Source organism: Chinchilla lanigera, unplaced genomic scaffold (genome assembly GCF_000276665.1).
Source record: "Chinchilla lanigera isolate Chin_1 unplaced genomic scaffold, ChiLan1.0 scaffold00019, whole genome shotgun sequence".
In the NCBI taxonomy this organism is placed as follows: Eukaryota; Metazoa; Chordata; class Mammalia; order Rodentia; family Chinchillidae; genus Chinchilla; species Chinchilla lanigera.
The window spans coordinates 21,002,542-21,017,180 of record NW_004955420.1 but is presented as its reverse complement, the minus strand read 5'-3'; the positions used below and the strand labels follow the sequence as shown (position 1 = coordinate 21,017,180).

At 44.3% G+C, this 14,639-nt stretch overlaps 1 protein-coding gene across 3 annotated transcripts in view; it reads left to right on the top strand.

Moving 5' to 3' along the window:
- The first annotated feature begins 1,096 nt into the window (after positions 1 to 1,096).
- The window catches only part of Kng1 (kininogen 1), a 26,888-nt gene continuing 13,345 nt past the window's right edge, over positions 1,097 to 14,639 (top strand). The window contains exons 1-5 of one of the 3 annotated variants that reach the window (XM_005383265.2): positions 1,097 to 1,477; positions 3,767 to 3,877; positions 8,098 to 8,182; positions 12,001 to 12,173; positions 13,723 to 13,830. In XM_005383265.2, the coding sequence (XP_005383322.1) occupies positions 1,283 to 1,477; positions 3,767 to 3,877; positions 8,098 to 8,182; positions 12,001 to 12,173; positions 13,723 to 13,830 (672 nt within the window). In that variant the 5' untranslated portion in view covers positions 1,097 to 1,282. The remainder of the gene's footprint in view (positions 1,478 to 3,766; positions 3,878 to 8,097; positions 8,183 to 12,000; positions 12,174 to 13,722; positions 13,831 to 14,639) is intronic. The other 2 variants (XM_013513316.1, XM_005383266.2) reach the window with 2 other exon arrangements.

Sequence of the window (14,639 nt, the reverse complement as noted above, 5' to 3'; positions counted from 1 at the left end):
TTCTACCACTACCATGCATCTGAAGCTACTTCATTAGGTCAGGGATTCTTAACCATTCCCTTCTAATAGTAGATGTAACTTACAAGGACAGCGTGGGAAGGTGATGTGACCCTGACTTGTTGGGGTCACACAGAGTTAAGGAGCAGAGTCAGACTGGAATCTGGGCTGGACTCACCGCCAAGTACGTGCTCCTGCCACGTCACTGCCAGGCCACCACTTTGCCTACACTGAGCCGTCTCTCCAGGGCCTCTTGGGTAGCCGAGAGAGCCTATCCGCAACAGCCTGTTATTTTATCCCCCCCCCACTCCTGTTCCTTGTAAGACTGAAAGGCAAACATTTACTGAGAATTTGAACTACTGTTGGGCCTGTCTTTCCAAATAATCTGATGGTTTAGGCCAGAGGTGGCAAACCTATGGCATGTGTGTTGTTTTTCTTATAGGACAAAATGTGTTAACCACTGAGTTGGTTTTTTTCTAAAGTAAAACCTCAGGATTCCACCTTAATCACAGTGTTGGCACTTTTCCATAAATAAGTGGGTTTTGGGTGGCAGTTGGGACACTCATCTCTCAAAGGGTCACCACTGATGGTTTAGGCTGTCTCTTTTTATGCATTTCCGCTGTCTCCGAACACCGGGGCATTTTCCTTTATAAAACTGATACTGCTGAACAGAGAAAGGCTGGCTTGGTAGAGACCAGGCAGGATGCCTGCAGTTTACTTTCAGCTGTGCCCATATCACGGGTGGAACTCCTACAACTCACTTGATGCTGGGACTTCCCAGGCATGCGTTAGAATTAATAGCAGTGGTTTCCATGCAGACGGATGTCCTGTAAAGGAATTACGTGAGCCATATCTGCACACCGAACTCACTGTGCCGTTGTTCACACATGCAGTGACCTTTACTGATGGCTTCGGGAAAGTCACAAGGGAGTAACAGAGCTAATTGCTGGTTTTTTCTCCTTCTTGATATTCTGTTCTGATTTGCTATACAAAGTTGTGCAACCCCTTGGAATGTGCTCTGTGCTCCCTGACACTTTCCAAAGGCAAAGGATCAAGTCAACAACCCCAGTGTTGTAATGTTCTAGCCCAAAACCTGCCCAGGTAATTCAGCAGTCATTTGTCCTTCTGGAGGAGAACAAACAGTGTCCGGCAGCAGGAATCTAGCTAGGGCAGAGAGAGAGGACAGAGGACATAAGAGGCTGGAGATTGTTAAAGTCAGCACCCAAGTTGGTGCCTGATTCTTGGCAAAATCATCCCTCTGAGTCTAGAGGGAGACCATTAAATCATGAAACTAATTGCCATCCTTCTCCTGTGCTCCAGGCTGCTCCCAAGCTTAACCCAGGAAGCAGACTTCCAGGAAATTGATTGCAATGACAAGGATGTATTTGAGGCTGTGGATGCTGCTCTGAAGAAGTACAACAGCAAGAATCAAAGTGGCAACCAGTTTGTACTGGTCCGCACAACCGAGGTCACCAAGACGGTGAGTGAGCAGTGTGTAACCTTGAAGACACCTAAGAGTTCTACTAACTTAGAACCCAACACTTGTCCTCTCTCTCTCTCTCTCTCTCTCTCTCTCAGAGCAGAATATATTTGTTGAAGGAAAGAAAGCTTCTGTCCAAGAGAGAGACAGAAAGGGACCAGAATGAGTTGCCCATTTTTCTCTCTCTCTGTCTCTTTCTCTCTCTCTGTCTTTCCACCACCACCACCTACCAGAGAACCAAAGGTAGGAGCTTATAGCTCTTGGAAAAGGCTACCACTCTTGGCCTACAGGTAAAGAGCAGGGTATGACCAGTCCTCCAGCAGCCAAGATTGGCTTCCTGAGTGGTCAGCAAAACAGTATCTTAGGATGAATTGAAACAGCAGTAAATGGAGATGTTTGATGGGAGCTAAGCAGAATGGGATTCGGTCTGAAGCGAGAGGATTCCTTGGGTGTCTGGCCCTAGACTAAAATGTAAAAATATAGAAAGCTCCAAACCTTCAGCGGGAGGAAGTTCTTTGTAAGGAGTGTCCACGAGGAGTCAGGAATGAGATTAGCAGGGTTTTGCTGGCTTAGTCAAAATATTTACCATGAAGTCTGAATTCATCAAAGTTAACAGCAAAGATTGAGTTGGTTTGTAATACATTTTTCCTCTCTGGCAGGATGCATGGATCAAAGAAATACAATTTTTTTTAGAGTTTGTTTGTTCCAATCAATTTCACTATAAGAGACTACGTCTCTGGATTAGTAAGTGAACGGCGGGAAAAAACCCCAACCATGTGATACTATGAAGATAAAGGGGGAAAAAACCCAGTGGACAGATTTTTTTTTTCCCTCATAAAGGAAAATTGAGCCATTTTGTTTCACTGTCCAGTGTGGTTGTATAAGGAACCCTGCTCTAGCACCCCCAAGCCGTCTTCATTGGCTGACGTCTGTGGCAAAAGCTGGTTAGGCTTTAAAATGTCCATGTGATCTTCTTTATGTTTATTTTTCCACATGGGAGCAGCTGCTTGATAGGCCTGGGTTAGCAAAATGTGACCAGGCAGATTCTGAGGGAGCACAGAGAGGAAGGACCTGGGGCCGGGCCCGTCTTCCTGAGGGGATGAGGTACCCGAGCCAGGCCCCAGATCGCTCGGGGACTGCCTGCTCTTAGCTACGAACTGAGAGGCTGGACTGCATCCGCTCCCAGACCCCTTATTTCTCTAACATCCCAGGATTCTGCCTCTGAGAGTTCAGCACCCTTAACACTTACGCATGACATTTGAGAAAACCTAGCTCACACACACAAAAAAGGAATGATGTACTGGTAAATTCTATAACATCCCACATCCTTCAAGGCTAAGCTTTACAAACATAGAGTGAAAGAAGTCAGATACAAGGACTGCATGCTATATGATTCCATTGATGAGACGTGTGGAGTAGATATACAGAGAGAGAAAGCAGGTTATTGGCTGCCGGGGCTGAAGCAAGGGACGATGGGAAGTAACTGCCAATAACCGTTAACAGGTCTGGGGAGTCTTTGGGGTGATACAGTGGGCTGCTGGGAATTATGATAATTGTTACAAATACTAAAAAACATTTGATTCTACACTTTGAGTGGATGAATTGTATGGCATGCAAATTTTATCTTAATTGTTTTAAGAAAGGGAAAAAAGAAAGCTTAGAAAACAAGGCAAATAAATTAAAAATCACCTACATTTAATCGGACCATAGAGATAACTGGTAACATGTTTTTTAAAAGAGAGTTGTTTATCTTCTATAATTGCAAAAGCAAAATATGTTCATTAGGAAGAAAAGTCAAAAAGTTTAGAAATGTTTACTTAAAGAAGAAAGTGAGAGATACTAAAATCTCACCGAGAGAGAAGCTTTTTAGCAGATTATTGTATATCTCTCCAGACCTTTAAAATGCATATACAGGCATATAAAACACAAGATAATATTATGGATACCACTTTTTAACTTTTAACAAAATGTATTTGTAGCCAAGTAAGGTGGTGCACACCTACAATTCCAACTACCTGTGAGGCTGAAGCAGGATTATAAATTCAAGGCTATCTTTGTCAACTTAGTGAGTCTGTCTTAAAATAAAAAATAAATATAAGCACTTTTTGAATATTCTTCCAAGAAAATATTTATAAAAATGTAAATATTTATATTTTTATGAATATTTGGCTCTCATTTGAATCGAATCAAATCGAGATCTATGTTTATAACTATGCCAGAATCCACTCCAAGTATTTGCTGTTGGGTGAGTTGGATAAACTCTAAATATTTTTGGCTGCCTTTTTTCAGGTTAATGAAGACGTATTTTATTCCATCAAGTATGAAGTCAAGGAGGGTGACTGTCCTGTTCAAAGTGACAAAACTTGGCAGGAGTGTGACTACAAGGATGCCGAGGAAGCTGTAAGTGTGTTGGTGATCTCAAGCCTCCAGCTTTCTCCACTGAAAAGCTGGATTTTTAAAAAACATTCATTAATTTTTAAAACTGACACATAGAAACATAAGACTTGTGTGTATCCATGGGACACCATGTGAAGTCTATACATATGTACATATTCTACAGTTTTACATGAGGTCAAACACTTCTATCTCCTCAAACATTGATTCTTTCTTTGTGATGACAACATTCAAACTTTTTTCTTCTAGCTGTTTGGAAGGTACAGTACGCAATTGTCTCTAGTCAGCCTCCTATGCAGTAGCACGCCAGAGCCTCTTTCTGCTAACTGTAACTAAATGCCCATTTATCAAGCTCTCCACGTTCCTCCCTTGCTGTCTCTCCCCGGCCTCTGAGAACACCGTTCGTCCATCAGCTTCTGAGATCAACCCTTTTTAAAAAATTTATCTTGGGGGCTGGGGATTTAGCTCAGCAGCAAAGCGCCTGCCTGGCAAGCGCAAGGTCGTGAGTTCGGTTCCCGGTACTGGAGAAAAACCAAAAAAAAAAAAAAAATTTATCTTAAAAATAAAAGAAGGAAAACATAATAACAGATAGACGTCCATTTATAAAATAACATAAGAACTATACAAGCAATACTGAATTACAGACAAAGTGGTAGGAAGTTAACAATGATTGTTGTATTACATATTGATATCTTCAAAGTGGTTTCTCAGGAAAACAAATAGAAACATGCAAGATGGATCAAACAATTAATCATTAACTGATCCATTCAGTAAAGCAATAGAAGTCAGCAGTACAACTATGTTAGCTATCTTGTATATGCATACATGCATAATTTCCCCTTCTTTCTTTTCTCTTTTCCCTCATCCCAGTTGCTCTTTACTTTTGAGCATTTTCCTTTCATTTCACAATATCTATCATAGCTCCTAACTTTTATTCACTCTTTCAGGTTCTTACACTACTGAGACAATACATTGCTTACACATGGAACTCTGGTTTATTTCACTTATGAGTATGGTCTCTAGTTGTGACCATTTACCTGTAAAAGCCTCAAGTTTATCTTTCTTTATAGCTGAGTAATATTGCATTATATAAAAGTACCACAATTTTTTATCCATTCCTCAGTGGATAGACATTTGGGTTGCTTCCATGATTTAGCTATGACAAATTGCGCAGCTATGAACATGGGTGCACATATATTGCCCTGATATGATGTTATCAGATCTTCTGGGAAAATACTCAGAAGGGGAATAGCTTGGTTGAATGGGACCTCTAGTCCTAGTTTGCTGAGGAATCTCCAAACTGATTTCCACAGTGAGTTCACCAGTCTGCATTTCCACCAGCAGTGGAGAAGGGTTCCTATTTCTCCTCAGCCTCACCACCATTTGTTATTGGTTGATTTCTTGATGCTAGCCATTCTTACTGGGGTAAGGTGGAATCTCAATGTTTTAATTTGCATTTCTCAAATGACTAATGATATTGAACACTTTCTCATGTATCTGTTTGCCATTTGTATTTCTTTATTGGAGAAGTGTGTATTCATCTCAGATGCCCATTTTTGGATTGGGTCTTTAAATTTGCAGGGAGCTGATGTTTTTTAATTCTTTGTATGTTCTAGACAGAAGACCTTTGTCTGAGGGACAGTCAGCTAAAATTTTTTCCCAATTTGTAGGTTTTCTTTTTACTCTGCTGGCGAGTTCTTTAGATGTGCAGAAACTTTTCAGTAGGATGAGATCCCAGTTGTTGATATTTGAAGTATTTCCCACGCAGTTTGGTTTCTGTTCATGAGAGATCAACCCTTTTAGTGTCTACATGTGAGTGAGTCTCCAGTGTTTATCTTTCTGTGCTGAACGTACTTCAGCAAACATGTTTTCCAGTCCATTCTGGTTGCTCAAATGACAGGATTTTACCTTTTTTACTGCTGAACAGTATTCCACTGTGCATGTGTGTCACATTTTCTTTACCCATTCAGCAGTTGTGGGTTTCTTTTTACTCGTATGGGGATAATTAATATTGCTGAGCCTTTTTATTAAGGATGCACATAAACCTTTCAATGTGCAGATAACTCAGACGCTGGATGTATGTGTTCTTGTATAAACAGAAAACTCATAGCAAGGCCCACAGTTAAACGTGGTGAAAGCCCTTCCACGAGAAGCGGCCCTAGTTCAACCGGAACATGGGAGTCACAGCCCAGAAAGACAACAGATCAAAATTTGGGCTCAGCTCAAGGTCTGATAAGGGGAGAATGTGGGTGCTCTGGCTACACTGGCCTGAGGACAGATCTTGCCTTTGCTTCTGGCTAGCGGAGTGATGGTGAGCAAGCTGCATGAGCTCTCTGCAGGGATGCTCTCCCACAAAATGGGAGAGAGCACGGGCCTTGTTGGGTTGTCAGAGGATGAAATGAGATGAAGTGCACAAAGGGCTACCTGAACCAAATACCTAAAATATGCCTGGCTCAGCCTGAGAAGAAAGCCTCTGTTATGGTTTGTGGCTGGGTGTCCCACCCAAAGCCACATGCAGACATGGGGCAGGCTTCTAGAGTTTATGATTGATCCATGGTCCAATGCTGGGATTATGGACGTGAGTGCTACACCTGCCCTGGGGCAGGTAGTTTGCATACAATGTATGGGAGAGAAAGAGGCTGCTTGCTGCTGCTCCTCCTTTTTGCTCTTGTTGCTTTTGCTGTCTTCTGCTGCCATGAACTGTTGCCCTCTGCCATGTGCCACCCTGCCTTGGAGCCAGCCAAGTACAGACTGAAACCTCCATAAACTGAAAGTTACATAAACCTTTCCTTCCTTAATTTTAGGTGTTAGGTACTTTGTCTCAGCAATGAGAGAAAAGTAACCAAAACCACTTCTTTTAGCAGTCTGTGGATTCCCCTCTTATGCCAGAACATCAGTGTCCTGTTTGTGTTTTGAAAATGACAGTCATTTGCAGCTGTGACACAGCACTGGTCTCCCAGTCATGAGAACAGGACTGTGGGGCTGGTTCTGCTCCTTGATGATCTCACCTGGCAGATGGGAAGAATTAGATGCTGTACCCCACACTGCCTGTCTCTCAGGGCTGAGCCAGTGAGAAGATTGCTTTATCCCAGTAAAATCCTGTCTGTCACTTAGAAGTTCAATGAGCATGACAAAAGAATGATAGGAAAAAACAAACAAAACACTGTTCAAGTCAGGTATAGTGACACAGCTGTTCAGGAGGCTGAGAAGGTAGAATTGCAAGTTCAAGCCCAGCCTGGGGAACTTCGTGTGGTCGACTGGGCCTGTGGTTCAGTGGTAGAGTGTTTGCTTAGCATGCTTGAGGCCCTGGCTTCAACTCCCAGTGCTGGGGATAAAAGCCACAGCTCAACAATAAGGGGGACAGATGTGGATTATTAAGTGTCTATAGCGTGGTAGTCTCTGGTAGGTGCTTTATGTGTATTTGTACATTTACTCTGGATAAAACCCCCATGAATTAGATGGGGTGAACAAGATGTATAAACTGAGGCTTTGAGAGGCAAAAGGACCTGACAGAAGGGACAGCTAGCAAGTGGCAGAGCTGGAGCTGGACAACACTGCCAACTTGCTCTTTCTGTTCTTTTCTTTTTTGGTACTGGGAATTGAACTTAGGACCTTGCACTTGCCAGGCAGGCATTTGTGTCACTGGGCTATATTCCTGCTCCCAACTTCCTCTTTCTGATGGGTTAAACTCAAGTTATCTGAACAGTATTCATCCACTGCGATGGAGAAGTAGATCAAGTGGAGAGTTTAGCAGGTGGATTCTAAGGTACAGTGTACCTCAGGATGAAAAGAAATACTTCCAGAGCTCTAAACAAACACTGACGGTTCCTCACCATTTACACAGCCTCCCCTCTGCTGTCTCATGAATATCAGTGGCATGTAAAAAAAAAAAAAAACAAAAAAACCTGCTGGGTGTGGTGGCACATGCCTGAAATCCCAGCACTTGGGAGGGTGAGGCAGGAGGATTTTTGGGAGTACAAGACCAACATGGGCCACAAAGTGAGCCCAAGGCCAGCCTGAACTGCATAGCGAGACCCCATCTCAAAAAGATTAAAAAAAAAAAAAATCACATCACTAGATTACCAAAAAAGTCATTCATTCTAAAACTTTTTTTAGAAAAAACACTTCCTCCCTTCTTTTTACAGAAAGTCGTGTTTAGGATTGGTACCAGGTGGACTCCCTCCACTGGAAAGGTTAGGGTAAATGTCCTCTTTCTTTCCTCTTAGGCCACTGGAGAATGCACAGCAACCGTGGGGAAGAGAAGAAATAACAGATTCGTTGTGGCCACCCAGACCTGCCACCTTACCCCAGGTATAGCTGATGTGACTGGGGCCCCGCCCCGCATGGAGGGAGGAGGTAACTATTTCTGTCTGCCAGAAACAGCTGACACCAGGCTGCTACCCTCTGGCAGAGGGCACAGTGCAGGGTTGGGGGGGCACAGGTACCCAGGTGGGGCTGCCGGAGCGTGAAGTAGGGCCAGGCATGTGCCAATCATCCCCTCAGAGCTCTGTCTTCCTATTTGCCATGTGTATCAGGCGTGGGCAGGGGCCTCCCAGTGGATGAGAAGGCCCCGGCCTGTCTTCCGTTGTAGACTTGTCCTATGCGAGAGCCCGTAGGCCAGAGGTCAGCCCGGGCCTGAGTCTTTCAGAGTTCCTTTCCCCTTCTTCGCTTTTCCCCACTTGACAGCGCTCTACAAAACTGAAGAGACATCGCCTGAAGGCACAAAGCCTAGAGATTGTGATAATATACTAATGAAAATCTGCATTAAAATAATAGCTTGTACTAAGCACCTACATATGTGCCAGCCGTGGATCTATGCTCTTTACATGTATTTATTTAGTCCTCACAACTCCATGGGGTAGATACTAATATCCCCCCCTGCATACTTTTTGTGGTGCCGGGAATTGTACCCAGAACCTCCATGCTGAGCTGTAGCTCTGGCCCCTTTTTAGTTTTCACTTACAGAAGGGGTCTCCCTAGGTCACTGCGTTGCCCAGGCTGGGCTCGAACTTGTGATCCTCCCGCCTCAGCCCACCTCTAGATTTTTGGGATTACAGGTGTTAACCACTGCACTAGCTGTAATATCCCTATTTTTCAGGTAAGGAAAGTGACCCCCAGGACAGTTAAGTAACTTGCCCAAGATCCCACATAGTAGTAGATTTGGTAGAGTAGACCCTCAACAAATGCAATTCCTTAAAAATATAATGAGGAAGCAGCTTGCCAAAAGATACAGCTACTATTAGCTCTGCCAAGTACAGAGGAACAGGCAAATCCAGGCGCCGGCAGTCACCAAGGCCTCCCGGGAACTGGCCTTCTGCCAGCAGAGTTCCAGTGTGTGAGGCTTACAGCGTCGGCGGCACCGCCGTACGTCGGCACAGTGCCAAGTGTTAGATGCCCTGGCCTCAGTTATCTGCTCGGAGCCCGCAAAGTTGTATCCCTAGAGTTCTGGATCTTATGAGAGGTTGCGTGAAAAGAAAAACAGTCTAAGACAGAAAAGAGATCACAAGAGATTAAAAATCTTTATTCTGATTTTTAAAAATAACTCTGGCTGTGCGTGGTAGCACACGCCTATAGTCCCAGCACTCAGGAGGCTGAGGCAGGAGGATCCTTGTGAGTTCGAGTCCAGCCTGGACTACAAAGTGAGCTCAAGGCCAGCCTGAACTGCACAGCGAGACCCTGTCTCAAAAAGACCAAGAAAAAACAAAAAAAATCTCAGCAGAAGCCTGGTATAAGGGTGCACACCTGTAATCCCAACTACTTTTGAAGGTGGCAACTTTGAGACCAGCCTGGAGAACTTAACAAGAGCCTGTCTCAAAATAAAACAAAAAGAATGTCCCCTAGGCAGTGTCGGGCGACAAACCTGAGCACACACACCCGCACCCCTGGAGACAAGGGGAGAGACACAAAAATCTCTGTAGAATGGGAAATCACTCTATCGGCCCGGAAAGACTGAACACACATCTTTCTCTACTCTTCTCAGCGTCTGAAGGCGTCCTCCTCTCCCGCGCTTGCCTTGTGAGCTGAGCCAGCCTGAGATGAGGCAAACTTCCGTGGTCTTCTGGCCTTCTCCCCTTTTCCCGGAGTCACTGTTTTTTCTTTTTTTTCAGTAATCACCGGTGATTCTCCCACCTCTCCCATGGAATTCCCCTTTAGTTTTTTAACTGGGCCCATTCCCCCAAATCTGCATAAGCTTCTGGGAGGAGTGGAGAGAAAGCCGTGTTACTCACGCAGGAAATGTGTTTCTGACACTTGGAGAGGAAATCCACAGGGCAGGAGGCTGTGCCCAGCCGCGGACCACTGAGGGGCAGGGCTGCCCCGCACGGTAGCCTTCTGATTGTGTTTGCGTCTTTGCGTCTACTTGCTGAGGAGAAGCTGAGCTGGCGCCTCTCTCTCCAGGGACGCAGCTTCCTGTAGCCATAGCCCGCTTTCTGCACATTTGCCCTTACCGCCCAGCAGGTTAGGCTCCCCGTTATAAGCACTGTTTGTAATACAATTTATTACAAACTCCTTTGCAAACATTTTACTTCGCTCTGTCAGAATCCCTTCCCTGATGCCCCCTGCCTTGCAGCAGGCCTTTCTCCATCTGCTTCAGAGTGCCCCTGAATATCCCGGAATTAAAAGGACAATGTTGAGTGTGTGCATTTGCCTGGGGAGGAGGCCGCAAGATGCCCACGGCCTCCCAACATGTAGTGACCTCTGCACACAGCAGCTCCTGGCCTAGAGGGAGGCCCAGGCTCAGCGGCGCAGCACCACCTCTACCCACGGTTCCCCAAGCTTTGGTAAAATGTGTTCCTGCCTTTGCCAGGCCCCCACTCACCGTGCTTCTCAGGAGCCCTCCCTCCCTCTCTGTCCCCAGCGCCTCACACCCCATATTGACACCGCCTATCACCTTTATCCTGCTCATCTCCGGCATCTTCAACTTTTTCTTAGTCTTCCCTGACGACACTCTGGGTGCCTGTCTTTCCAAGATCTTGCTGGATCATATTGAGGTGACCCAGCTACCGTTCTGTCTCTCCCACCGGCTGTCACCTCCTTCAGAGCGGTGACCAGGGCCAGGGACATAGCTCAGCTGCACATGCGCCTGCCTGGCAAGCGCAAGGTCCTGAGTTCGATTCCCGGTATCAAAAAAAAAAAAAAGAATACAGAGAAGTGACCATTCCTAGCACATTAACGCTGCCACACCACCCAGCGCAGCACCTGGTGTACTGCAGCAGGCGCGAGCTTCGAAGGAGGGCGTGCGGTTGGCCACTGTCTCTCCCTTGCACGTCGCACTTCCTTACACACCTTTGCCTCAGTGCGACTCACAGGAAGACACAGAGCAGCTCCTCCTGCCAGCCATGCAACTGTTTAGCGTTTTCTTCCGCTAATGGTTTATTTTAGGTGGTGAAACCCAAATGTGGGCTGGGGCTATAGCTCAGTGGCACAAGCGCCTGCCTAGCAAGTGCAAGGTTCTGAGTTCGATTCCCAGTACCAAAAAACCCCCAAGAAACCCTAATGTAAAAATCCAACAAATTTTATCAATGCTGTGACGTGAAAAACTGCAAAATAAACATGTCTTTGGCCTCTTTTTACTTCTCTAATGGCAGAGGGCATCAGATTGACACGAAATATATTAAACCCTGCGTCAAGCTTCAAGGAAATTCCATTAATACTGAAAAATAAATAACAATGTATTGGCAATGTTGTAAATTCTTCTAAAAGGCTAAATTCATGTATTGCTTTTATAGCTAAAAATACTTGAAGATACATTTAAAATAACGTGCATATGTTGTGCATATGAAATGTTCCTGAGTGATTTCTTTTCCTCTGAGGTTTTTTTTGTTTGGTCTTTTTTGAAACAGGGTCTCACTACGCATTTCAGGCTGGACTTGAGCTCACTTATGTAGCCTAGGCTGGTCTCGAACTTGCAGCAATCCTCCTGCCTCAGCTTTCCGAGTGCTGGGATTACAGGCGTGTGCTACCATGCTGGCTCCTCTGGTTTTAAAATGCAATCTTGTAGTCTCTTTTTTGTAATCTGTGTAAGGTTTCCTGGAAAGCGTGTTTATCCGTAATCTCCTTGGCTTTAAGATGATGTGTCTACTTGCTGACTCTGGGTGTTAACTCTGCCTTTTTGTCTGCTCTTCATGAAGCGGAAGGCCCTGTGGTGACCACCGAGTATGCCTGCCTGGGCTGTGTGCACCCCATTTCCACCGAGAGCCCCGAGCTGAAGCCCATTCTGACACACGCCGTCCAACATTTCAACAACAACACGGAGCACACCTACCTCTTCACGCTCGGAGAAGTGAAAAGAGCCCAAAGACAGGTTGGCTTTCTTCACACAAATCTGTTGTACCTTTACATTCAACACTGAAAACTAAATAATGAAGAGGGTGTGATTAGTCACCTGTCCCCTTTTACATATTGTACTACCCTACAGTATGTATCTATAATGTTTTGTTTTTCTAAAAGGATAAATTCATGTATTGCTTTTATAACTGAAGATACTTTAAGTAATGTCAAAGTAACGCTGCGTGATATCACGCACTTGAAATGTTCCCGAGAAATGGGTCTAAACTAGTAGTGGGAGGAGCATGTAGGTTTGCACGGCCGGCGGGGAGACGCTCCTCCGCATCTCCTGTGAATAACGCAGACAGCAAAGGGTTTCCTCCTTGGTCAAAGTGAGGAGGGTAGTGCAGTATGGAAAGGGCAGGGGTGGTCAGTCATGCTCTCTTCCTCTGAAGTATGTTTTTAATGAGTGAATACCCACATGATGTGATCTTCCTGGAGATGATGAGATGGAAAAGTCATTCTGGCTTTGGGGTTACAAGAAATTTATATTATCAGCACTCCAGAGGCTGAGGCAGGAGGAACGTTGCAAATCTGAGACCAGCCTGGGCTACAAAGTGAGCTCAAGTTCAGCCTGAACTGCATAGTGAGAGCCTGTCTCAAAAAGACAAAAAAAAAACAAAAAACAAGTATGTACTCATCTTTTGGAGTTTGTAAAAAATCTGTTTCATCATCTTGCTATCATAAGGTAAGCACGGTCTCCACATACTAAATTATGTCTAAAGCAGTCGGCATGACTGTCTGGGTACTCCCTAAATTATAGTTCTCCTATCATGGGGGTGTGGAAAAAATAGACACCTAATAATCTGGTCTTCATGGCATGTTTTTTCTGATAGCTGACTGGGTCCCTTGTATTTCAGCCTCTTATGAGCAATTAACTTTGGTCAGCAAAAGTCTCTGGATTTAACAGAGATTGGGACTTGCCTGGATGCAAGATGCATGTCTTATTCAGTTATGTCCACTTATTGCTGTCAGAGCAGGGCCAGCCCACAATAAAACAGGAGAAGCCTCACCAGTTGGTATCCCAAGAACCTTAAAGGTCACTCCAGCTCCAAAGTTTTCTCATGTAGAAGAGGATTATTATTTCACAAAATTCATTTTTTTAAATCACTCTAACAGCTTAGAGAAGTTTTATTTTATTTTTTTTTTATTTTTATTTTAAAGAGTAAAAGAAGGATAACATAATAATGGGGGGGCGTACCAAATTACAGACAAAGTGGTAGGAAATTATCAATGGTTATTGTTTTACATATTGTTATCTACAAGATAGTTTCTCAGGAATACATATAGACAAATAATAGTGAGTTACAGACAAAAGAGGTAGGAGATTATCAATAGTTGTTATACTATACTTTGGTATCTTCAAAGTATTTCACAAAATTCAACAAAGCATTTCCTTTCTGCAGCCTAAGAGAGGATAGAATACCGGTGATTAATTAAGGAACTATAGTAACTATATTGTTTTCCATATCACTGTGAATAATGCTTAAATCAGACTTTAAATACTCAACCCAAAATTGTTGCAGGTGGTGAAAGGATGGAACTACGAAGTTACCTACTCAATTGTACAAACTAATTGTTCCAAGGAGAAATTTCCACTCCTAAGTCCAGAGTGCAAGTCCCTTCCGAACGGTGTAAGTAGGCACAAGTTTAATCATAAAGCTCTCAGTGTTGTGTTTATGGTGTTTACAGGTGTAGAACTATCAAGCTGGGGGGCAAGACCGGCCCTGAAATTTAGATGACATTCAGCTATTCATCCACACATTCAGTAGAAGCTCACATCGCTCGTCACTCCTTCTCAGTCAAAGAGTCTGCACATTTAGCAATGAGTATTTACAGAGCAGAGCAGGGCCTAGAGATGGCCAGAGACAAATGATGAAATTGTCAGGTCTGTCTTTATGATTTCACCGCCTCTTCTTTCTCATAGGCTCCATGTCCTGACAGTGTTCCCTCCCTGTGCAGGACAGTTCCTCACTTCAGACTTTTCCCCACTTGCTTTCTTTTCTTCTGGCCCTATATCTAAAACACACATTCTGAGTCTCTGTCCTTTTAGGGTTAACTTGTCAACCACAATGATGTTAAAAGTGTCTCTCCAGGAGGCAGCAGGTAGTGAATGTGAGAGTGACTAAGGCAGGGTGCCTTTCCAGGCATATTTGCATTTTAATGAAGACTACTTCACCCAAGGAATTGCTGCAGGTCTTTAATCCACTGACTCTGCTTCTAAAATTCTAGAATATTCAGGAAGGGTGGAACCTCTAGTCCACAAAAGGTTAATTTTGGCATATTTACTGTTGATTGGTTGGTTGGTTGGTTGACTGGTTGGTTGGTTGGTTGACTGGTTGATTGGGTGACTGGTTGGTTGGTTAGTTGACTAGATTGGTTGGTTGGTTGATTAGTTGATTGGTTGGTTGGTTGGTTGGTTGACTGGTTGGTTGGTTGGTTG